The following is a 19274-nucleotide window of genomic DNA, read 5'->3' as shown; positions in this document are numbered from 1 at the left end:
AGCATCAGAACTCATTAGGTAAAAAACAAAAAAAGTTTGCAAAGGAAAACCATGTTACAAGGTACAAAGGCAATTGCACAAACTGGAGCTATGGGGCTCTATTTAAAAAGCAGTTTTAAGAACAATAAGAACACGTTTGATGTTTATAAAACTGTTCTTTGCTGTTGTTAATGAAACCATCAGTAGTCCCAAACAGTTTCAGGAATATCAAACTTGATTTTAAATATAGAAACAAATTTTAAAAAACATTCTTTAGATAACACATGAGTTAAAGCTGTGTATAGAGAATGGAGACCCCTAAACCTTATCCTCCAACAGTGTTGCTTTAAAACTAGTGCAAACAAGAAGTAAATAAAATCTTGATTTATCTTGACTTGCAAGCAAGTGGCATAATCCTCTATTGTATTTAATATGTTTAAAAATACTTCGAAAAGGCTTGATAGCAATTAATGTTGTAACAAACACAATGGGTCTATTTTAATGATCTAAACAGTACCAGATCTAAATACTGTTGCATTTATAGTATATTAATCAAGCTTCAGTTTTCACCCTGGGTGATTTATTATGGACAGTACTATGTAACAATACAGTGAAGTGATCATTGAAATTGACCAAAAAAATTAATAAAAGCTGCTGTAGTATTTGGAAATAATAGCTCCATAGCTCCTGCCACTTAAGGTTGAGCGTACGTACCATGAGCAGCATTTGTAATATATTACCTAGACAGAGAAGGGACCTGTACAATTATAAACTGAAGGTTACTTTTTGGAAGATGTTTTTTTAAAGTACATTCAAATTCATTATTTACAGGAAGAAAATTACAAACCATCACTGACAAAAATACACTTGAGGGTTGACCATTTTAAAGACATTTGTTCCTCACTATCTCTATCTTGTAAAGTGCTTTGTGATAGTGATCCACTATGAAAGGCACTATATAAAATAAAGGTTGATTCATTGATTGACTGATTGACTGATACATTTAAAAGGGTTTCCATTACTTAATATTTCATATCCACCTGATGTTCAAATCTGCCACAAATAACTTCTAAACTAATTTCTAAGTGGGTTATATATTTATTAGTAGAGGGTATTATTAAACTTTGATTTTACAAACTGAGTAATATGACAAGGTAATGAAAACTGAAAGCTATCCATCCGTCTGAAATAGAAATAATTTCATAGGTGATTGTCATTTGTAAAATGGGCTATTTTGTATTTATCTCTACAAGAGAAGGGGCAAAGCTGTGAGTAACTGGCTATGATTTGCAGAACATTCAGAATGCACTCTTCTGTTCCATAACTGGAACATTTGCAATGTATAAATCTCATTAGTCTGTCTGAATGAAAAAAAAAATGGACTGTTTTTTCACACTGATGAATACCTATTAAAACAAACCTTAGCACACTTTATTTGCACTTTCTAACACAGTTTTATTTTTGGAAGTAGTCTGTCTATATCAGTCTATATTTATTTTACACAATTCTCTTGGAATAAATCACTTTGTGGTGTGAAAAGAGGTAGGCAGAGTATTGTGATGGCAATTGAGTTTTTCAAGTTCATCCCAAACATGCTCAATTGAATTGAGATCACGCCATTGTGGCAGCCATGGAAGATGCCCAAAGTTTCTGTCTTGCTCCTTCTACTGTTTGCACAGAATTGGCAAGGTGGAAGGGTGCATTGCCATCTTTAAAAGAGACATAGCCATCATGGCACAAGTGCAGCATTTGTGGATGAACTTGATCTGCAATGATGCTTTAGTAAACTAGGGCATTAGTTCAGCTATCCAGAGTAATCAAGTGTCCCAGGAGAAAATGCTGCATAACAGGGCAATGCCAAATCCAATCAAGTAAACAAGTCATAATAAAGTGCCCAGACAGAGTAGTTCAAAAGACTGAGCAACATCAAAGTCATACAGCAGTACTGTGTTTGCTTTGTCTTGTTCTAAATGGTCGTGTAAAAAAAAAATCCTGTCACATCTTTCACATTATTATCCACTGCAAACATAACATAATATAATACTGTAACATACATATGAGAAATTTTTCTTTTCTTTCTTTTTTGATTTTCTTGGAAACCTGCTTGTCGTTCCTGAGGTCAACTGCATCATCAATGTGTTATAGATTGCTTAATCCATTAGGCAAAGCAATTGTTTTTTGCTGAGCAGAAAAAAATTGTTACACCCTTAAAGAACTGCACTTTCAGAAGTTCACCTAGTCCCTGTTTCTGCTCGGTGTTAAAATGAATAATTTATAGTTAACAATTCTGAAACATAGGTTAAACATAAACTATAAAACCATAATCTGCAACAACACATCGTATGAGGCAGGGAGAGCAACTGGAAGGTTATTCAGAAGGAAGGTTATCTAAGCTTTATGGTGCATTTCAACATTTAAAGGGTTCTTACAATTTTACATACTTATCATGGAACAATCATGTTCCTTCCCAGACTAAAGCAGCCTGCACTAAACCCACCATGAAACTGACTTTGACTATCTCACCATTCTGCAGGGCGCTGTACACACTACATGCGATCTGCTGAATATCAGAGCAGTCTCACTGATAAGTAATTTAGATGGCTGTGCAAGCTTATGGATAACTCACCAGCATCTGATTCAGGAACAGTGCTGCATTTTAATGGAAGAGTGAGAAAGGGCATCACTGGCACAAATTGAATCTGAAAGATTCCACACTACAGGTGTTTCAAAGAGAAACTGGCCATTTGATGAAATGATCTTAATGACTTTCTGCCCTTTAATAAGAGCTGATGTTTTCCTGGCACAGGCAGCATAGCTACAGATTTTGGATCAATATAACATTGGATTCAGCTTTCCAAACCCAAGGCTATGCATAACCAAAACCTCTATTCTAAGACTGCAGCAATGTTACAAAACAAACCAGAACCAATGACATATATATAATTACGTGATACCAACAAGAGGAAGGGAAATGGATTTTGTACCGTGGTTAGCAGGGTTTAATGGATTTCCTCCAGGGTATAGCAACAACAATCTGATCTTTTTTTTAAAGCACTGAAGTGCTGTCATCTATCTTCTGAACTATCCCACCACAGAAACCTGTATGTTTTCAGCTTCTGTTCCAACAACACTGACAACCAATAAGCATGCATCGGAAGACAAACACACAACAAAAGATCAGTGCAGGCACATTTAAAATGCATGGGAATTGAAGTGGAGCTCCATTATAACTTCTGTTTGAAAATCTGTGCAGTTAAAAAACTGCCTGAGCTCCCCTGAGTGGCTTGTCTGGTAAAGACACAACTACAAGGAGTGGAGGGTGAGTCATGCTGTAGAGGGAGGGCAGGTTCGTGTCATGGATATTCAAAGTTGCTGCCTCTGGCACTCATACGTGAGATTGGAGATTGGCCACTGACCTTCCTTACTGCTGGGCTCCTGTGGGGATTGCTGCTGCTAGAATGGGGCATTCTAAACTGGACAGAAAAACTGTTATAATTTGGCACACTAAATGACATACTGTATGTATATATATATATATATATATATATATATATATATATATATATATATATATATATATATATATATATATATATACACACACACATATATACACACACACACACACACACACACACACACACACACACACACACACACACACACACACACTAGTACTGCGGTCTGTCTACTTTTTGCAGTTGTACTGCAGCAGTTTCATAAACTGTGTATTCCATGGAAATCACTCTCTTGTATAATCTCAAAAGGCTAGAAGCTTGTGTTCCCCTGACAAAGAGGGGGAATTCTGGGAACCCACCTCCAGGAAGCAATCTTGACAGCTTCTGTCATAGTCCTCCGAAACTGAGAAAGGGAACTGGCTAATAGAAAAGAGAGTTCTAGGGCTTACATTCAATCAAAATGAAAGTGCTGGAGTCCTTGGTGTTATAGGGCATGTTATTGAATTTGTGCTTTTGATACATTTACATTTTCAGTATAACCTTTCTTGACAACCACCTCAATGTACTTTAATACTCTAGTCAACCCTGGTACATAAAATTGTTGTAAATGATATCTAAATGTAGAAAAGGATATCATTCACAAGGCTGGGATTTGTCTATGAAAATGTTACCAAAAATCATGGAGCAGTCAAGGGTAGATTTAAGCACCTTAGAGGTCTGGAGGGAAACGGTGTGTGAGAAGGCAAGGGTATGAAAATCTAATTGCACCTATATAAACACCAGATATTTACATAAATATATCATTAGTCTGTTTATAAAAGCAGAACAAAAGGAAAATGTATCTAAATAGTATTTATTTATTTATTTATTTTCCAATATCAATGTGAAATGAAGCGACACCGTTTTATCTATTTATTTATTCACAATGCTACGGGTGTCTGACGTATTGATCACTTCAAATACTTTGCCAGTTTCAAAGCAAGCACGGTATTCAGGGTAACCTCGGCTTTTATGAAAGACATTATTGGGGTATTGTGCAGATCAGCCCCTATTGCACTTATGTTTACTGTTTTGCTCATTTTGACATCTGTGGTGAAGTGCCAAAGGTTACATAAAGTAAAGCAGCCAAGATGCTTAAAAATCATCCGTGCCCCTGTTTAAAATGTGTTTTTGTATTTATTTTTAGGACTGAATCTCAAGTAGAGTTGGTGCATACAATTCAATGCTTTTACTTGAAAAAAATTAAGGCATAAATAACAAGCAAAGGACCACGATAGCTTCAACATGATGGAAATTCTCTGATTTCTGATTATTATTTTCTCTCATTTGTACTATGTTCAATCAATGTTAAGTAATTTCTTCTGGTTCACAAGTGTATTGTTATACATGTTCTCAAATTATTCTGCGGGCTCAAGCTCAAAGACATAAGTACCAATCAATAACCCTTATTCCAGCACCAAAATAATGAAAAACTAGAGCTGTTGTACTTCGTACCACAGCATCCACTTCAAACAAGAGGCTAGAAAATGTATTTGATCTTCCAATATCTTAAGTACTACATTTCTTTAGAAACTATAAGGTATTCACTGGGTACAAGTATGCTCTTTATTGTAAGTGATGCTGCAGCAGTACAAACTACTATTAGAAGTAGTCTAGGTATTAAATGTTAAAGGACTGATTTTAATCAAGATTTGTTTAACACCCTTTTTCTTGTGTTGAAGCCATTTTAGTTTTTTGCTTGTTATTTATGCTTTAATTCAGGATATGAATATATTTCAAAACAACTAGAAACATTACTTACAACTATAGAGTTACTGGTGTTTCCTTGGACCTAACTATTTTTGAGATGACATATTTAAATTTTACGCTAATGGTCTTGTTGCAGTCGAACCATGTGACCAGAAACACAAGATGTAATTAGGTGCAAACATTTTTTTTTGTAATGTATAAAATATGCATTCTAAATTTAAGTATAGAAACATGCAAAGAAACAAAGGATCAGCAGCGACAGCTTCTTCCACCCACATAAACCCCTATAGATGTTCAATCAATAACACATTTGTATTATCTAGAAGAACAGTACTTTTTTTAAATTGAAGTTGAACAAATTAATTGAACAGAACTAAGTAAGTTAAATCAATAATGCCGCAGGCAATGGAATCATGAAAAATGGAGTTCAAATCAGGACCAGCTTGGGTTGGATTCCTAGCCTCACAGAAACAGTGATCTACAACATGGAGGTAACACCAACTTCCCATGCAGCTGAAATGGACAGAGTGGCCAATGTGCATGGCCATCACTTATGTAGTCTAACTGGGCTGTGCTTAACACCAAGTGTTTTACTTTGTCATGTCACAATGACTGTGTTTTTTTTAATTTGTCTGTCTTCTTCTTCTTCTTCTTCTTCTTCTTCTTCTTCTTCTTCTTCTTCTTCTTCTTGTTTTTTTTTTACTTTTGGATAATACAAAATTGTACTTTTAGACCAAAATAATAATTTGCTGCCTAAATCTATTTATTAAGATATTCAAATTCTACATACACTAATCCAGAACAGAAACTTGTTTTCAAACTTTAGTTGGGAGCCAGAGCATTAAATCTAGTGGAGGACCAGTCTTCTTTCAGTATAACCAATTGCTATCTGGTACAGTATATACAGTACATTTTTTTTTTTTTTTTTTTTTTTTTTTTGCTGCTCAATTAATTTAAATGCCTTGCTTCAAGTAGTATCTATTTTTCATATCCATGCAGTGAGTGACTTTAATGTTTTGTCCCGTGGTTACTGTAGAGCAGGTCACTGGTTGTTCCAACTGGTGTACACAACTCTTTTTTGCAAGAGTCCTTTCTGAATAGGTTTCTGGGAGTTCCATGTAAAACCACATGATTTATTAAGGCTTTCTCCTGGTCTAGAGTGTGAAGAATCATTATTGTACAGATTAAGCAATGATTTCAATATTAAACCAAGTGTCAAAACCATTTCCGGTTCAATAATTAGATGCAGTGCATTTGTAACCTGCAATTAACTATCATCCAACGAGGAAGACCTTTTTAAAACTCTTATAGAACCATCTGTTATTTAAATAACTTAAACAACACAGAGGATTCGGAACAAAGGTTCTTTGTAGAAGGCCCTGGGACCTTCTCATCTATGATTGTGCTTTATAGGATTCCTAATGGTTAACAGATTTACCTGTAGGTTATACCAACTAAAAATGTTATCCAGTTTGTATACTACATTATGATGTCATAACTTTAAATTAAACATTGCAAACATGACCTATGAAATGCTTTGAAATGATTATTATTAAATTATATATATATATTAATTATCTTATATATTACTATTTTTATTATATTATAAAATATATATTATTTTTGCACCCATATATATATTATATGCCCATATATATATATATATATATATATATATATATATATATATATATATATATATCAAAGAGCCAGCTTCAGCTATATATGGGTGCAATATATATAGTATATATAATAGTAGGCGATTATAGGTGGGTCGGGGCACAAAAACAAACAAAAAAACAAACAAAAAAAAAACAGTGGCTCGTCTCAGCAGATGGTAAAATGGGCTTGTTAAGACATCTATTTTGCTTCAATCGCATGTGAATATAACTCGCTCTGGTACAATTCATGAAAATGCGTTTTGATATATTATAATGTGCTTATATTTTATACAAAATTTGAACTGTGTTTTGTAGAGAACTGGGTCCTGCAAACTCGTTCAAGTGCGGTCAGATATTAACAGTTTGCAATATTACAAGCAGCGTAGAATGCCCCGAGAATCCAAAGAAACAGGGAGGCGATCTACAGCTTTATATTTGTTTGATTTTGTAGAACCGCCGAGCTTTTTTTTTTTTTTTTTTTTTTTTTTTTTTTTTTTCACTATCAGCCTGCCTGATGATAAACAGCATTATTCAACTGCTGGTTTAGTAATGAAGGATATTTTTGATAGTCTGCTATGTAGAACCCTAAATGCACAAAATACTCTATGATCGCTTTACATAGAAAAACATTCATCAAGGCAGAGTGGAGATACTTGAAGGAACTTAATAAATGCACCTTTTGGATCAGTAGGGAGCTTCTGATTAATCGCGTGTCTCTTGAGACAGTGGTTCAGTCCTACTGATAATTCCAGACCCTCGCAGCTTGGTGGGCATCCCTGGTGCTTTGTGCACAAAGCTGAAGGCAGTGACGTGTTAAGAAGCAACTGTGCTGCTGTCCTCGGGAAATAACCAGGACTATCTTGGCACGATGGAGGATTTACCCTACACCTAACATCATGTTATCCCGGTGCTGCTGGTGGCTGCATACAATTGCAGAAAATCTGGATATCTGAGTGCGGTTGCACCATGGACGCAGCAGAGGTACTTGTATCTTTCCTGGTAGTACTGATCATCATTGTGTCGTTGCTGTCCAACGTGGTGGTGCTGATTTGTTTTTTGTACAGCGCGGAGATTCGGAAGCAAGTTCCCGGTTTGTTTATTCTTAACCTGACCTTTTGCAACTTGCTGATGACTGTGTTGAACATGCCGTTGACTTTGCTAGGAATTATCAACAAGGAGCATCCAGGAGGGGGAGGATTCTGCCAAATTGTGGGGTTTTTAGAGACATTTCTCACCACTAATTCCATGCTGAGCATGGCAGCTCTGAGCATCGACAGGTGGATAGCGGTTGTTTTTCCTTTGAGTTACCATTCAAAAATGCGCCACAGAGATGCTTTCATAATGCTCGGTTACTCGTGGGTGCATTCGGTATCCTTCTCCGCCGTGTCGGTTTGCCTTTCGTGGGTGGGATACCATCAGCTTTACGCCTCCTGTACTCTGTGCAACGGGAGAGCGCACCACAACAGGACCCAGTTTGTGGTTTTTACAGTGGTTTTCCATGCCTTTACCTTTCTCCTTTCCTTGATAGTCTTGTGTTTTACTTATCTGAAAGTGCTCAAAGTGGCGCGCTTTCACTGTAAGAGAATAGACATTATCACAATGCAAACCTTGGTGCTGCTAGTGGACATTCACCCAAGGTAAGACGCATGGCCTTAGGTTTTTTTTTTTTTTTTATGCAAAAGTTGAACTTTTTCTGGTATTTGTTTTAATGGCAAGATAATTTTTGATTTATTTGTAATGCTGCAATTGTTTAAGAGTGGCTGTATCAGTCCAGCCTCAACATCAAGAACATTGGTCAAACGGTTAACTCATTCAGGGGCAATGAATGATGCCACTATATATGCCAATACTGTGCTGTATTATTATATGGCTGGATTTTTTTTTTAATTACACTTTTAAAATAATAGCTTATCAGTTAATTAGAGTTCACTAATTTACACTGACCCTTAGCCCACTCGAAAAGTCGACACATCTGTGTATACTTAACAAGGGCCCATTCGAGTATTTGCCTGGAATGCTATTTGATAACCAGAATCATTTCAAGTCAACTGAAAACGTCAGTCTCCCTTACTTACTGTAGGTAATACTCTCGGGCTTGGTACTGATTTCTGTTGCAAGTCGCTGTTTATTTTAAAAGTTCAATTTGCCAATTCACATATGGAGTTAGTCAGCGTCGGAGGGATACTAGCCTATTGGGGGAAACTTTGCATTTATGTTTTAACGTAGTCAGTTACTTATTTATGACATTTTAGTACGCTCCAGTAGTTATGTCGCAGGATGATATTTTGTTTTGCAAGTGGTACTGACCTTGATTTTTACGCAGCTCTAAATTTTGATTAATATTGAACTTATTCCACACGCAGATTAGAATGTTGAGTGTATCTGGTTTTTATTTATTTATTTATCAATTTGTACAAACAATCTTGAACATTCCTAGATGCAAAAACTAAACCATATCTGTATGTCTGCTAGTCAAATGGCAATTAAGAAGAGGAATCGACCTTGAGTGTAAAGCGTGAGGCAATTATCAAATTAAAATAATAATAATAATAATAATAATAATAATAATAATAATAATAATAATAATAATAATAATAATAATAATAATAATAATAATAATGGTTGTAATATGCCAAAAGATACAGTTTGTTTAACACGTGTTATTTCTTAGTGTAGTATATGGCAACTAAATAACATCATAACTTTAATTAATTCATGATTTTCCCCCCAATAATAAATAAATTGCTCGCTATTCCTCATTAGAAAGCATTTTCTCTACCTCCACTGTGTTCAATTTTTACAAAAACTTGATGTTAAAATTCTTTAAATAAACAAATCAAGGGTTTAATTTTAGAGCTTGTATTGCATGCACCTTCACTTGTTTCTGGCTCGTTCTGTGCATTGTCATTTCTCTTTTACAAAACAACTGTTGCAGCTGCAGAATAAGAGTACAGTGTTTATAAAGATGACCCACATATGCTTACCACAAATATCAGTACTTGAAAGTATAGCTCTATTCAATAGTTTATATACCTAATTAAAAAGTATGCTTTGCTTACAGTTTATGTGGGTCCAAATAATCCATTCTGTTGTAAATATGTAGATTACAGAATTGCTTGTGAAAGCTACTAGCACTGCAATCAATGTGCAGTTTGCTGGAATTGTAGCTTGTTCCAGCATTTTAATTAAAAAGGAACACTGTTAAAATGTGTTTTTTTTCAGCTACAAAACATTTGGCAGTCAGTCTGTCAAATGTAATATTTGTAGACAAAACCAGAATCTCTTATATGTGCTTTTTGAAATGACAAGTTAGCTGTTTTAAATGTTATCTGATTTGTATTTTCTGGGACTTATAAATTGCACTTCAATTAATGTGAAGCTTCACTTTACTGTATGTGAATGTACCTTCACAAACACATACACACACACAGACACACACAGACACACACACACACTGACACACACAATTCAATGTTTTAGTGCTATAGACAAATGAAGACTGGCCTCAAACATTAAATGCCGAAAGCAACATTAAAGCAACATTTGTCCCTTCTGTTCTTTAATTTCTCTTATGTCCATTGGGGGGTGGATGCATTTGTTTCTTAAACGGAACTGCTTTTAAAAAAAACACGCTGTTGCTTTTACTTTTGGTGTGATATCATTTAGATCACTTTTTCAAATGGTAGTAACTTGTTATTAAATGCAAAGCACACAGGGATCTTTGTAAATAATACACCTGATTTTACATACGTGTTTTGTATGGTTTGAAAAGTGATTACTCCCACATTCCCTGGTTTAAATTAGTGGCACTTCCACTATTCAGAAATTATGATGATAACACTTTAAAGTAGATCTGATTATGCCAGATTCTAATTTTAGCCACTGGCAGTCATCCTCACTGAGCACACAGTTGTCTACTGATGCGACAAGATCATGGAGCATTAACCCAGCCCAGGCAAGTTTTAACAAAAACAGTCCCTCTAGATTGACCTTCTTAAAATAACAGTTATTTTATACTGAGCAGAAAAGGATTCTTAGAGAATGGATTCACTTATTTTCATTAAGGCTTATATAATCCTAATGATTAATTATATTCATTAGGGTACCCACAACATGCTATGCTTTATGTTTGGAGAGAATACTTTTTGACCTTACAATTAAATACATAATCTTATTTGTTACCACTATTTAGTTCTAGAATGCAAGATTTCAGGTATGGGTTTCTAAATATGAAGCATTTAAACGATAGAGCCCATCAATGCGGGTTCTACCGTGTGGTCGATGATATGATTTCCCTTGTCTCTAGATAAGCGTCAGAAAGTATGTTTAAGTAGCTTTTTATATTATCAGATTAGTTGTAGATTAGAATGTTAAGGGAGAAAGCCAGTATTTATGTGCGGATTGATTTAAAATTTAATTCACAGTTAAGCACTTCAACATTCCGGCAGGCATCTATGCAAAACAGAAGCACGCTAGATCTGGAAGCTGATTAGCTAGTCACACTCAATCATTTTCTAATCCACTGTATAACCCTGAATGGTTTCCTTGAGTTTTATATTGAACCAAATCTAAAACTCTGTGTTGTTTAGTTTAGAGTGTAAACAGAGAAAGCACAGAGGAATAGTAAGTGTTCCCCTTTTAGCGTACTTTTACTACAAATTGTATCGTGGTTTATGTAAAAAAAAATAAAAAATAAAAAATCCAAGCAGGGCCAAGCATTGTTAACAGCATCACCCTTTACCATTGTAGTGTCCGACAGCGTTGCCTTGAGGAGCAGAAGAGACGGAGACAACGAGCTACAAAGAAAATTAGCACCTTTATCGGCACGTTTGTTCTTTGTTTTGCACCATATGTAATAACAAGGTGAGTCACAAAGAAGTTGCAGGCTTGCAGCAAGGCAGTAATATACTAATATTGTTTTTTATTATAACCCACTTGTATTCTTTCTGATTTACAATAAGGGGTGCAATTATATATAGAAACCCTTCACTGAATAATATTTACATTTCTTGTGAATAATGATTAATTTAGTATAAAGTGTAGCTGGTACAAATAAATGTGCATAAATACTCCCCCCCCCCCCCCCCCCATCCACACACACACACACACACATGATTTCTAACATGGAACTTCCTGCACAATGCCTTCAAGAGTTATAAATGTTTTTCCCTCAAACAGAGACAGATAACACAGAAATATCACCTGGATGATGCTTATTCTTTTGGCTTTGAGTATTTCAAAGGTAGAATTCATTTTTCAATATAGTGTCAATTCCTCATTTGAAAAGCTGCTTGCAGTGATATTTCAAAAGCAGAAAGTACATTCACACACAGTGGTTAATCATTAATGGCAAGTCTCACTTCTAGGTTTCTCTAATGAAAACAGTCCAGATGTGCTTCACAGGGAACACTTTAATGAAGTAAAGGTTGATAGAAATAGAAAAGGATTCTCTTAATTTAAAAGGAGAGAAGATTATCTGTTGCAGACGGAGATCTTTCTTTTAACCCTGTAGATTTGACAAACACCCAGTACCACACACTACACATTGTTCTAAAAGAATAACCTTTGACCAAAGTCTCTATTCAGTGTTCCTTTTTTTTACAACTTGCTTTAAGCATTTTGTAAAAATGTTCAAATCATTTGAATCTACTAGCTGTGGTTGAATTAAGCTACCTATGTAGTATAAAGGAAAATATGACATCTCTCAATATAGGGGCCACCTAACTCTTAACCACACACGGGCATATTTTCAAGCATAAACTCCAGTGTTTATTAACTACTGTTTTTAATAACATATGTTTATTTTATAACATTATCACCAAATACCCAAGCAATGTACTGTAAGTTATTGTCCCCAATTCACTCATAGGGGGTTTGGTTATAGTTTTGTAACAATATGGAGTTGTCTGCTAAAGACAAGTTAAACACAGCTACAACATTTGCGCGCGCTCCTGGGTGCCAAAATATAAAGGGTTACACAATACACAATTACACACACGGTATATATAGGTGCTTCTTGCACCCAGCCCTCATTCCTGAACAGTTTAGAAGTCATGTTAAATAGAACAGTAAAAAGCTGGCAGATTTCTAATTTCAGTGCAGAATAGCATTACTTTAGATTATAGAAACCCTGCTAAGAGCAATTCAAGTCATTATGTAATGTTAAGACAGTTAAATGGACTAAACATGGCATTTCTATGCCAAGCTTTTTGAAAACATAAACAGCGTTATAAAAAAATACATATGATGGATATAGTGACAGTGCCGGCAACTAGGTGCAAAAATAAACTCTTTCTTTGAAGTGCATAACACTTTGTTATAATGCAACAAACATAATTAGTGCTACTATATATAAATTGGGGCAAGAGTGCATTGTCATGATAGAAAGATCAAAAGGTTTCAGCATCGTACACCAACAAACAATAACAAAAATCATACATTCTAGAGTAAAACAAGAACAAATGAAGTCAAGACAAACGTTCCTAATGCTTTCATGTGTACTTTTCTTAGTTTGCTATTATTTTACCTTGTAGTTCAAACAAAATCAATATATTTTGAACATGGTAATGCACACATAATGTAATAGTTGGTTATTTTGTCTCTGTTTCACATAGTGATAGCAATTATGTTAACAAAACCACATGCTTCCAATGTATGGACAATGTATGTGTAACATAGAATGAATGAACTTGTGGTAACAGATATATACTGTATAGTGAATTTAGAGGAAATGAGAGGAATTCCTTAGGCACTTCCATTCAATACCTTTTTCAAATAACTTAACCTGCAGTGTCAGTGATGGTTAGACTTAACAGTGCTGGAGTACTGAGTTCCACAGACACATGCATCTCTAACAGCACTTATCCTTTGATCCTGCAGACTTGAGGACTTTAGCAATAAAGATACATATAGAGCTGGCTAGGCAGACGTGAGTGACTTCAGTCGAACCAGCCTGCCTCTCGCTGCTAACCCCGAGTTGTGGGTAACAGACATTTTCAAAAATAAAAATAAGAGAAATACAAATTCCCCAAGGTTTGCCCATGTAAACTAAGTAAGCTGTGTTTTTATTTACTAAACAAAACTCATAGCTTTGGGTCCACACATACAATCTCTAGAGTTCTCTAGTGTAAAATGAAATGGACAATTTCAACAAACACAGGCTCACAACAATTGCAATAGCTGGGTTTATTTTTAGCTGTGTTAAACTCATAGGTTTGGGTCCACACATACAATCTCTACAGTTCTGTAGTGTAAAGAAATTGACAATTTCAACAAAAACAGGCTCAAAACAATTGCAGTAGCTGGGTTTATGTTTAGCTATGTTCTTCCATAGGAGAATATGATGGTGTTTCCCTTACATCTGGAAAAACAGCACTGGCTGAAAAAGAGATGTATTATGCTGGAATACTTAATAGGATTTGAATATGCATTAATTCCACTTCCCTTTGAGCACACAGGATCACAAGTTAGCCAACTCATACCTACCGGTCTTGCATCTCTCGGCAGATATTTCCCATAAAGAAAGACTCCTGAGAATTTTAGATTATGGTGATGTTGTCTATTGTTCAGCCACTGCCCCATCTGGAGAAATGAGCTGCTGTGTTTAACTGTGACTGCAGGTTAGCTCCTGCATCTGAATTTAGATCACCTCATTGCCATACTGAATGCTCATGAAACTGAACTGAAATGTCATTATCAGACAGGAAGATCTATCACATGTATGCTTATGCCTGCTATTCCTATCCTCGGGGATGGGTGTAAGAGTGAGCTTGCATCTAAAAATTTTTAAATAAAGGCTTTGTTTGAAGATATTGAATTGGATTGGCACAACTTTATTACATGGACATCAACTCTCTTTAACAAAGGGCAGCGGAATTGAGATATGTTTGATAATTTGGAGAAGGAGTTACAAATTCAGATTTGTGTTTGAGTTCATGAAAAGTGCACAAAACACAATGGCTTGAAAAACGTAAACTATGGTATTGAAATGCTAAATGAGAAATCCAAAGAAAACAAAAAAGAACTCCATCAAAATGTCTACCACAAAACAGCAGTTATTATTTTAGAAAAACATTTCAACACATAGTATTTTGCGATTCTCAGAACAAACAATTGCTTGGGGGGTCTTACCATTTGGACAGCTGTGATAGGGGTCTTACCTTTTGGTAAGTACTTATTATTCTCCAGATTAGTTTGCCACTGCATGTTTCAGAATTACCTTGATTGAAATATAGGTTTCTCACATTGTTTCCTTCTACATAGAACTTGAAATATTGCATTAGACAATGAAGGAGAACACACCAGAGAATATACTTAGCATCTCCTTTAACAGTTGTATTATACTGCATTAACAATGAAGTAGCTATTACAATCTATTGGACAGGAACTCAGTTTAATATATCATCCAAACAACAGAGATACCCCCAGACCATGCATGAGCATCAGTGGAGCTCTACCCCTGAGGAAAGAATGCTTCCCACTAAGCAATCCCTTCCACTGAGTTTTCCGATCCATGTCCTAACCAAGCACAATGTTGACAAGATCAGACTCCAAGGTGGTATGGCCCCAGGCTGCAGCATGGCCTAGATTATCAGCACGACAATATCAGTTTGAGATGCCACTGTAAAAACTTCCATGACGAGCACTACACTAAAGAGCACAGAATAAACAGAGGCGGAGAGTGGAATAGATGCACATGTACTGTATTACTTTAAATTAGCACTGCAATGTTTATTTTAAATTGCTGAAAACAGCTGCAGTGCTTACTCAAGGGCAGCGCTTATTCAGTATTACGGTTTTCGAAAGGCACAAATTTTTATTGAGGTTTTAACGGTATTTGAAGGAGGTGTACATTGAAGTTTATTTATGCAGATACAACTTGATCAGGATGGAGAAGAAGTCTACAACTTAATTTTTAAACTGAAAGCTGTTGAGCTCACAGATCAGAAAGGCAATTGGCCTGCATGCTCCAGAACTCGGAGTTGATGAGTGTTGCATTAGGGAATGGAGAAAACAAGTACCTCAGCTACAAGAAGAGCCGACATCTTCACAGAGTAAAAAAAAAAGGCTATGCCTTGCTCATCCTGATATTGAAGAGGAGCTAATGTACGTGTTTCATTATTGAGAGCTGTGTTTATTTGAGGTGGCGTCCATTGCAAATCTGACATCTGAGTGCAGTGCTTATTCAAGGGCGGTGGTGATTCAAAGTAATACAGCATTCAGGCTACATTCTAGACTATAACCTATTGTTTGAAACAACATGGTCTGGGTCATCATGCTGAATACCTGTGATTGTTTTTTCCATCAACAGAGACTTAATGTGTGATGAATTCCACAAAAGAAATAAACTTATCAGGAAGCTGCATTGCAGGGCACAACCACACAGTAAAAAAAAAGAGAAACAGAAGAAAACTAAAAAATGTATTAAATCTGTAAATAGAGAATTAAAATGTTAAAAAGGCACTGCTTACAAGTTTCCAGTCACAGTAAAACTTTTTTTTAGGGATTAGGGATTTTTAGGGATTACCCTGCTGGCTGAACAAAGAATGAGGAACAGCAAAGATGAGTTTTCCAAACTCAAAATTCCTGAATTAACCCCCTTGATAAGTGAGTCCTCTTTTAGGATGAATAGTAACACAGGTCTGTGAAAGAAAGCACTTTGCTAAGGTTTCATATTAGAAGGAGAATTTTTAAAGATGGTTTGGTTTGTTGTGATGATTGTTTGGTCATTATCCAAGGGTAAATGTTTCAGATGCTTCTTATATATTGTATTTCTTTATTTTTTGACAGGCTTGTGGAGCTGTCTTCAGCAGTGCCTATCAGTCCTCATTGGGGAGTTGTTTCCAAGTGCTTGGCTTACAGCAAAGCAGCCTCAGATCCCTTTGTGTACTCTCTTCTCCGGAATCAGTACAAGAAGACATGCAGTGATATTATTAACAGAGTCCTGAAAAAGAGCTCACTAAACTCCTCTAGAATAAGGGGTGAGAATGGAAGAACCAACACCATCCAAGCCACGGAATGAAAACCCCTCAACGAAGGCTTGAAGAAGCTGTCAAGTATGTATGGTTCAAGAATACCAAAAAGATCCCAGTCCATAATTCCCATTATGTAAGTATGGGCAACACAATCTGATTGGAAATGGGTGACCAGTTATTTTGAACACCACTGATTTCACTTAGTCATTTAAATTGTCACAAGAAGCCTAAGTTTGAATGTCAAGTTCAGTTGCAGGGCTAAAAAGAGTTTGTTGGTCCCATGCTTGATTCTCTACAACTTGAGATCTCCAGTATTTACCCCAGTGAGTTTAGTGCAATAGGCAGTTCATATAGATCTCCCTTGGAATCATGGTGTCTACTGGAGTTGAATCCCAGTCCTACTTACAGTGTATTTGAAGTGCTCTACAGATTAATGGAGGCCATATTTTTATGTGATATCAGATCCTAACAATTGATAAGCACTTATTTCCTTAACAAGGTAGTTTTAAAAGGCAGATATAAATTGATATATGTGAGATGAAGTCAAAATATTCCTTGTTTATAAGTTTTGCATGTTTTTTTCTTTCTTTTGGGAAATGCTTTGGCACTAATTTGAATACATTATACTATTTATGTCTCATGCCCTGTATTTTTTTCTTCTGTTCATTTATTCATGTTCACTCCAATCCCTATTTAACTCTCGGTAATGGAAAAATAAAATTTGAACCAAACAACTGCATTCTTCAGTTGGTTGGCTTGGTGATGGTTGGCTGGCTGATGGACTTTTATTGACCACCTTCCCCAGTGGTAGGTAATGCTTTAATAACAAACTGCAAAATCTTGTCCCAATTGGAGACCACTTTGTGAAACAAATTATGGGCATGCCTGCCAGTGCAGCTGAGAAAAAAAAAAGAAAGAAAAAAGAGAGCTCCATAGCAACGGCGCTGTTATAGAACTCAGCCCCTGCAGTTGTTTGATCAAGTTGAGTTTAATTGACAGGGTTTGTCTTGGCTTGTCTGTAACTTTAGAATGACTAAGCCTGTACTTTGAGTGCATTCCTCATAAGACATGCCTGGGTTGAAAGCAAGCCTCAGCACCCACCACACTGACAGGATTGATTCACTCTGAGTTTTTTTTTTTTTTTTAATATTACCTATCCGAAGCAGCTGGGATTGAATTCAACTCGGGATGCATGTCCTGACCTCATTAGGTCAGGGAAGCAGACTGCAATCAAATTATAGCTGAGTAAGACAGTAGTCAGATGCTTTGACATTATTACAGTACTCTGAAAATTCCATCTTGATTGAAGGAGTCTAAGATATAAGCGACTGCATATCTGGATAGCTGAAGTACTGCTGTTCCCTTTCTGTATAAATAAAATCTAATGTAAAAGTAAATACCATATCCCAAGTGTTTTTTCACTAAAGCTTCCCTAATGTTCAGGCTTGTTGAAGATGAATTGTGAAAGCTTAACTAGTGGGATTGCACATACATTCCTATTCATACAAACCCCATGTTAAATGAATCAACCATTTCACTGTTCATGCAGTACAATGCCAATATGTCAACAGCACGACCTTCTCTTTGTTTTAATTTCACATAATTTACGTTTTTCAGTTCATTTCTTCCACTGCCTATGGGCTGCAGGGGTTGTAGACGCCCACTTCACTCTGTACAGTTCAGTAATGCTGTCTGCTCAAATCTCAAGGCTGTGAGCTCTACGAGGGCAACTTGAGTACCAAGTACAATATATAAAGTAGCTATATATATATATATATATATTATTATATATATATATATATATATATATCTATATATATATAGATTAGATATCATATCTATAGGATAGATAGATAGATTTAGAAATTTGTACTTGGTACTCAATTACAGAATAGTATCTGTGTAGCTTAATAAGACAAGCATAATTTGACCTGGCAAAATGTAAACAGCAATATTAGTGCATGTTTTGTTCTGTTGGATCTTTTCCATAAAATGAAAAGGGAATTTTTTGCATAAAAGGGTGCCATGTTGTAATGTACAAATATAACATCGTAAAATTACATCGTTGATGTTGCTGCTGCTGTTTGGTATGTTAGACTACTAGTCAGTCTTGTTTTGGTTAAATCAGACACTATCACTTTCAGGCACACATTGGCCTGTCTTTTGAGATTTCAGAGAGGATGTTCTAGCGAAATTGTAAAACTGCATTGGAGTTGGTAGTACTGCTGCCATCATACAGTAAGTACATCAGCAGTGGCATGCTGCCAGGTATTAAAAAAAAAATCAACACATATCTACATTCCAAGAAAGAGGCAAACAGAATTGTCACCAGCTGAGCTCAGTTACAGATAGATGTGTGTGCATTTTGCTCAATCTGTTTTTTTGACAGTACAATAATAGTCTATAGCACGACATAGGCCAGGGTTGTCCCTCACCTCTAGGGTCCATTAGCT

The 19274-nt window shown here is 35.8% G+C and overlaps 1 protein-coding gene across 1 annotated transcript; it reads left to right on the top strand.

Annotated features, from left to right (window-relative positions):
* Nucleotides 1-7666: 7666 nt before the first annotated feature.
* Nucleotides 7667-17460, top strand: LOC121325138 (G-protein coupled receptor 26-like). The gene is made up of 3 exons (XM_041267443.1): nt 7667-8484; nt 11597-11710; nt 16637-17460. Exons 1-3 carry the CDS (start codon nt 7814-7816, stop codon nt 16866-16868), a joined length of 1017 nt encoding a protein of 338 aa, XP_041123377.1. The 5' UTR covers nt 7667-7813; the 3' UTR covers nt 16869-17460.
* The last annotated feature ends 1814 nt before the right edge of the window (nt 17461-19274 follow it).

The sequence above is a fragment of the Polyodon spathula genome, chromosome 13 (genome assembly GCF_017654505.1).
Source record: "Polyodon spathula isolate WHYD16114869_AA chromosome 13, ASM1765450v1, whole genome shotgun sequence".
Lineage (NCBI taxonomy): Eukaryota > Metazoa > Chordata > Actinopteri > Acipenseriformes > Polyodontidae > Polyodon > Polyodon spathula.
Note: the sequence above shows the minus strand (reverse complement) of the source record. Positions and strands in the feature narration are given on the sequence as shown.